At 45.3% G+C, this 6,659-nt stretch overlaps 1 protein-coding gene across 1 annotated transcript in view; it reads left to right on the plus strand.

Annotated features, from left to right (window-relative positions):
- ARHGEF12 (Rho guanine nucleotide exchange factor 12) overlaps positions 1-6,659 on the plus strand; it is a gene marked incomplete at its 3' end in the record, with an annotated part of 66,642 nt that overhangs the window by 33,980 nt on the left and 26,003 nt on the right. The window contains exons 5-8 of the mRNA XM_057381772.1: positions 4,411-4,509; positions 4,855-4,904; positions 5,651-5,708; positions 6,416-6,653. Of these exons, the coding sequence (XP_057237755.1) occupies positions 4,411-4,509; positions 4,855-4,904; positions 5,651-5,708; positions 6,416-6,653 (445 nt within the window). The remainder of the gene's footprint in view (positions 1-4,410; positions 4,510-4,854; positions 4,905-5,650; positions 5,709-6,415; positions 6,654-6,659) is intronic.

A 6,659-nucleotide genomic window follows, 5' to 3' on the forward strand; every position in this document is an offset into this window, starting at 1 on the left:
AATGTCCCTGTTTCTGGGGTTCCTGCAGTGTCCCCATGTTTATTCCTCTCCCGCCCTGTGCCGTGCTCTTTTTTCCCTGTGGTGCAGAAAGGATCAGCACTTCCTGACTTCCCCCAAAGCTTCCTGCAGACGCTCTCCCCGTGGCCAGGATCCATGGGATCAGCTCCTTTCATCCTTCCTTTCCAGCAGCCTCTGTGGGACCCTGCCCTGCCTTTTGTCTGCTTTCCCCAGGTTTCTCTGGAATTCACAAAACCCCGCTGTTTGCTTTGGATGCCACCAAAATATTCCAACCCCTCCAAGTAGAAATGTTGTGCTGATATTTTCCTCTCTGCTGGGAAGGGGATCATGGGGAAGGCTGCAATGACAGCAGGAAAAGGAGGTGTGGCTTTGATGGTGGATGTTTGTTCTCACCTCTTGAAATTTTTAATTAAGCAGCCAGAATTTCTTGAAGTGTGTGAGTGGCAGAGTGGTCAGGGAGGGAAATTTTTCTTATATATAAAAGGTGATTTATAGTGACACAAAGCTCACAGTGAGATCTGTCAGAAATCCAACCAGCTCGTGTTTGTGTATTCAGCAAAATTGAGATGATCAGGAGAGTCACTAAATGTTCTTTGTTATGATGTAATTGCTAATTAGTGCCATGATCTTTGACAATATTTAATACCCTTTTCTCAAAGGAGAATTGTCATCTCTTAAATGAACTTAAAACTGAACTTGCCTTTCATGGTGGTAGGTGAGATATCAGTTTCTCTTCCTTTTTCCCAWGGCTTCGTTGCTCTCCAAAAATATCTTCTTTTATATTTAGCATTCATCGATTTCTGGCCCAAATAGCAGCYTAGATTTGACACAAACTCTTCTACATATCTTCTCCAATTTTGTGATAATTTTTGGGTTTTTTTTTTTCTTTTAAACCCCAGATTTGAGATGTTTTTAAATTGAAAGTGACTCTCCCTGGGTTTCTATTTTTTGCAGTTGTGTCTTTATGTTGTGGCCACTGTTTTTCCAGAGAAATTTCCCTTTATAGAAGTTTTTATCTTCATAGAGCAGCGTTGCTGACAATATTTTATAGACAGAATGAAGTGAAACACTTGGCCATTCTCAAACCCCCGAGGAGTTTGTTTTTTTGTTTATGCAATGATTCATTTCCAATCCCTCTCTGAATCTGTGTTTTCCTCTGGTGGCCTCACGCCCCCAGGGCAGTTTTTAATTCCCAAATCTCAGCTCCTGGGCTGTGTCCTACAGACTGGGGAGAGGGAATTCATGTCCCGTGGAATCCCAGGGTGATTTGGGTTGGAAAAATCCTTCAAAATTTTCTTGTTGCACCCATCCCATGGGCAGGGATGCTCCCAGCCCCATCCATCCTTCTCTCTCCATTCTCTAAGGTTTTAAGAGTGAAATCCTCTTCTATTTGTTGTTAAATTCTCTATTTTTCTGAATAACTCCTAAATAAGATGTGTAGAAAAGGAAAATCTAAATTATCTTGACCAGAGAAGCTGCTGGAGAGCCCAAATGTGTCTGGCCAGGCTGTTTCAGACAATTTTTCTGGCCCTGGGGTGTCAGTGACCTTGAGAAGTCCAGACTTTGCCCTTCCCCACCATCCCAAGGACTTTTGGAGCAGGGTTGAAGGGAGAGGGACGAGTGCCACCTACTGAGGAGCAGCTCCTCTCGATTTTCATCTCTGCTTTCACTTTTCATTTTAACCTCTTTAACCCCAGCACGCTTTGCTGTGCTCTGCCTTGAGGCTACACCTCGAGTTTGGAAATTATTACCTAAATGAGGACAAAAAAAAAGAAGATTTTTTTATTTTTTTCCCCCACAATTTTAGGAACAAACTCTGATTTTTAAAGGGTATTTAAGTGATGTCTCTTCCCTTTATAACATACTGTCAAATTAATGCAAAAATGGGAGTAAGATTATTRYTGATTTGATTTTGAGGACTGTCAKTGATGAATTCTCAAATTTGGGGAATTATTACCTACATGTGGACAAAAAAAWRRAWWWTTWWTWMTTTTYCCCCCMCAATTTTARGAWCAGACACTRATTTTAAAGCGTATTTRAGTGATGTCTACTCCCTTTGTAACATAAAYTAAAGCAAAAATGRGAATAATATTRTTATTGATTTGATTTTGAKGACTGTCAGTGATGAATYCTGTYGRCTTTGTAATACTGAGTTTGAGCTGGGAAAGGTGAAATCTCATGGTGAGATATTTCWTAATGAAATAAAAGAGGGCACTTAAAGTTGGTTCAGRTAGGAAGTGCTGTCAGAGTTGCAGGTCACAGGAAACTTCCAGATAATTTTATTAAAATCACTGTAAAGTGTATCTTAGTCAAGCGTGGCATCTCCTACACCTCATTGCAGCCTTTTGGRTTGGGTTAAGAGAAGGGTTAAGTGTTGGTTCCTTATCTGAAGGGAATAAATGCAGGAAAAAGCAATTATGGACTAATTCCAGGTCAAGTCGTGCTAATTTCAACTGTCTCTCCATTCTGAGTTTAAAAAATGGGCTTGGGTGAAATTGAGGATTATGGAATGGAAGAGTTGAACTTGAATAAACTTTAAATAAATGATTCTCTTCCAGGTCAGCCTATATTGCTTTGGTGTCAGCTCCTCCAAGGAGGAAACTTCTCAACAAATCAGGGATTATTGCTCCTGGAGGGAGAAATCCATTGGGGAGCAGACTCAGGGATGTTCTGTGCCTTTAAACAGGGACTTTTCGTGAGTCCAGGGCTGAGTTTGGGGCCTTACTCATCAGAGCTGTGGGGCTGGCACCGAGTGGAAAGGAGCTGTTTTTCTGAAATAGCGCTCAGTTCCCACACCCCAGCCCCGGGCGTCATTCTTGGGAWGTGAGACTTGAAGAAGCTTGGTCCTATAAAAGCAGGGGAGGTGCAGGAGGGAGAGGCGTGTTCCTTCCCTTCTCARTGAGCACAGGGGGTGAAAAGTGGGGGGATTTTCTTTGCCAGGCATTCCCCAGCCCTGCAGGGTGCTGGGTATCCCATAATCGCCAAATCACTGGGATTTAGAGCTCTGCAGCAGTCCTGTGACCCTTTTTTCCTCTGTTCCCACCCCATTTTCATGTGGCACCCCAGAGGAGRACAGGACTGGCTGGGCAGGCAGTGCCTGCACTCGAGCTCCTCATTTCCATGGAATGCTGCAGAGAAGTGAAAAGAGCCCTGKTGGTTTGGGAGCAGTGGGAGACTCGGTTCTGACTCCACTTTCTGTTACAATTCATCCCTTCAGACTCATTCCAGAAAAGCCAGTCTGGCTGGGACACCATCTCCCCATTTCCCTGGGTTCCCTCCATACTAAAACCTTTTTGGGAACTAAACCCTTTTTGGGATCTGATTTGGGAGAGCTCTGAATCCTCAGAGATTCTGATTCTTGGAAAAGCCTTGATGCTCAGTGTAGGAATTTTGCCTGTTGTGCCTTTAGAAATGGAAAAACAAATCGTTAGAAATGAGTGTGACTTAAATAAAACAACTTTGGGGGAACATTTTACAGGGTTCCCAAAGTCACTTTTTAGGATAAAGGCTCCACTGTGGGAGGCTCTGTGCAGGTGCTTCTAGGAAATTTCTTGGTGAGGAGCACACCAGSGCTGCTGCTTGCTTTTGTTTTGCCTTTTCCTGAATTCCAGGTGAACCAAAGCCATCCCCAGCATTCCRGCTGCTCACAGTTCTGCCCCTTCCCAAATGAATTTATCTCTGCAGCAGCGTTTATGCTCATGTTGTGCTGAGTGCACCAGGAAACAAAACAGCTGCCTTTGAGCTCTCACAGCGAGTTAAAGGAGGAGCAGATTCAAGCTCAGCTCTTGGGATTTTGGCCCTGCACTGGTGTTTATTTCAGAAATCCTGTTTGGGGCAGTTCAGTGTGGTTGGGCTGATTTACCTCTGCTGTTCTGGCTCTGGGCACTGTTTCACCTGGAACAGGAGGTGCCCCGAGAACTGAGAATTGGGAGAACTTTGCCTGATCAATAAATCTGTTTTAGTCCAACCCCCTCACATCAGTCTGAGGGATTTGTGCTTCTCTTCTGAGCAGCTTGCAGAAGCTGGTGGGTGTTTTTGGTGGTGCAGAGGCACCTGCCAGCCCTGTGAATTATTAATGCAGTCAAAGGCAAATTCTGCTCCTTGGTTTGGGTGCTGCTGCTCCTCTTTAAAAGCTGCTTTTCCCTCAGGTTGTGTCTGATGTGCCAGAGCTGTCTGTGAGATTTCTCTGGTTTTTGGAGCTGGAGCAAAAAGCTTGGGAACGTGTCTGTCTGGACATCCCCATCCATTTGTGGACCTGCCCTGTTCCCCCTGTGCTGTGTCCCCCCTGTGCTGAGCTCTCTGATGCTCAGGGAGGATCAGCTTTGGACTGACACCATCCTTGTGTCTCTGTGTCCCCTCTGGTGTGGCTCTGCCTGTCCCCATGTCCTGCAGGCTTGGTGCAGCGCTGCGTGGTGATCCAGAGGGATGAGAACGGCTTCGGGCTGACGGTCAGCGGGGACAACCCCGTCTTCGTGCAGTCTGTCAAGGAAGGTGAGAGCACCCCTCAAACCTGCCAGCCTTCCCTTGGGAATGCTAGAAATGAGCAGAAAACCCCAAAAATCCTCCTGGGAGGGGTGGCTGTGGGGATTCAGTGAGTTTATTCCTCTGGATCTGATGGATTTGGAGCTGACCTGCATCCCACAGGGAGGAAACAGCTCCTTGGGATGTGCTGGGAAAGCAAAACTGCTCCAGACTCGAGACCCAGAGATTTTAAGCTGATGGAGGAAGCTTGGCTGAGGGCAGGAGGGTTTTGCATGTTTTGCAGAAGTCTGAAAACCATTTTTGCTAGAAATGATTGCATTGAAAAGGGAACTGAATGGTTTCTTKCCTCTGCAGATGGAGCAGCCATGCGGGCTGGAGTGCAGACAGGTGATAGAATTATCAAGGTAAGGATATTTCAAGTGTGAGAGAAACCGATCCTTTGTATTAAATGAGCTCTTTCCCTGAAAAAAATGTCACTGATGTGTATGTAATGCTGCTGTAATGTTTGCATTAGGAACTGTTTCAATGTTCTGGAGATGGCTCTCCTCCAGAGCACTCTCATTTCAGAATTTCATGGCCAAGTTCAGCATCCTAGCAGGTTCAAGTACCACAAACACAATAAAAACAGCAGGGAAGAGAAAGAAAAGAGAGTTGTTAATCATGATCTGTAAATAAATGGCCTGCCTGAATTATTTTCCCCCYAACTGCCCCCAGATCCAGGTTCTTTTTTAATCCCAAACAAGCAAGAAATCAAGTCAGTAACTTTAAAGACTGTGTAAAATATTGCTGCAGAATGCTGCAGCAGCTCCTGACTCAGATAGAGCTGGGATTTCAACCAGGCAGTGAATTTAATGAATTAAATTAGCTACCYTGTTGTTTTGCTGCCCAGGCAGAGATGGATTGCTTTTTTTCTGTTTGTTTGCCTGCTCGGGTTCTTTCGGTGCGTGCACAGTTTTTGTTTTGCAGAGCTCTGCTTGCTGAGATAAGCTGTTGGGAGGATAAATTATTTATCTGATGATGTCTTAAAAGACACAGTAATGGAGATGGGGGAGGAGAAAATGCTGCTCCTCATCCTGGTGCTTGTTATGGAATGAGTGGAATTGTTGGAAATGAGGAGCTGAACACGGAATTTTCTCCTCTCCCTGCCCAGGTGAACGGAACTCTGGTGACACACTCGAACCATTTGGAGGTGGTCAAGCTGATCAAGTGTGAGTAAAGGCAGGGGACTCTGGTGTCACCTTTAAATTGTGACTGGCATCATTTCTGTGGCTCTGTGAGTGGCAGGGGTGAGGTCAGTGCTGAGAGATCCAGGGAGGGTGTGAAACGGGGAAGTGAAATCGGGGTGATGTTGACATCTTGAATTGAAGCTGATGCATTCTCCTGCAGCTTCAAGTTCATGTTTGAATTGCCATCAAACCTTGCCTGGGTGCTTTCCCAGCTTTTGTTTCCACCTTAAATTCCACAGAGTGTGATGCTTGCACAGTGCTGGCATTACTGAAGGAAGTGTTTTCTTGGTGGATTTTCTTGTACAAGGAAGGAATGGTGATGGTTCCTTCCAGCCTGGCGTGGTTTATTTTGTSTTTGTGTCCTCCAAAAGTCACCTGCTGGGCTGAAAGGTGGATTTTGTGCATTTACAAGCATAAGGATGATGATTTTGACACTGAACAGGAGCAGCTGGGAATGACTTTTAACTTTTTTCCCCATGAAAAATTCTCTTCCCCTGTTTCTAATCATGAAAGTGTTTGGAACAACTGAAATTTGAACAGATTTCTTAACCAGGCAGTGCTGTCAGATTTGTAGGTCTGAAGGAGGAATGGTGTGAGGTTTGTTCTCACCGAGGGAAAGGAGAAATGAGRGAAATGAGAGAATTGTGGAAATGTCCAGGTGTGTGTGACCTGTCCCTGTGTCCCCACAGCCGGTTCCTATGTAGCTCTCACTGTCCAGGGGCGTCCCCCGGGGTCGCCCCAGATTCCCTTGGCGGATTCTGACGTGGATCTGGCAGCTTTTGGGCATATGTCTCCCATCATGACATCCCCCCACTCGCCTGGCACGTCGGGAAATGCTGAGAGGATCACCAGCCCCGTGCTCATGGGGGTAAGATTGAAAACTCTCTTTCCAAACCAGAAAATTCTCTTTTCAAATCTCTCTTTCAGGTATTT

Source organism: Malurus melanocephalus, unplaced genomic scaffold (genome assembly GCF_030028575.1).
Source record: "Malurus melanocephalus ecotype Western Australia unplaced genomic scaffold, MMel_1.1 scaffold_527, whole genome shotgun sequence".
NCBI lineage: Eukaryota > Metazoa > Chordata > Aves > Passeriformes > Maluridae > Malurus > Malurus melanocephalus.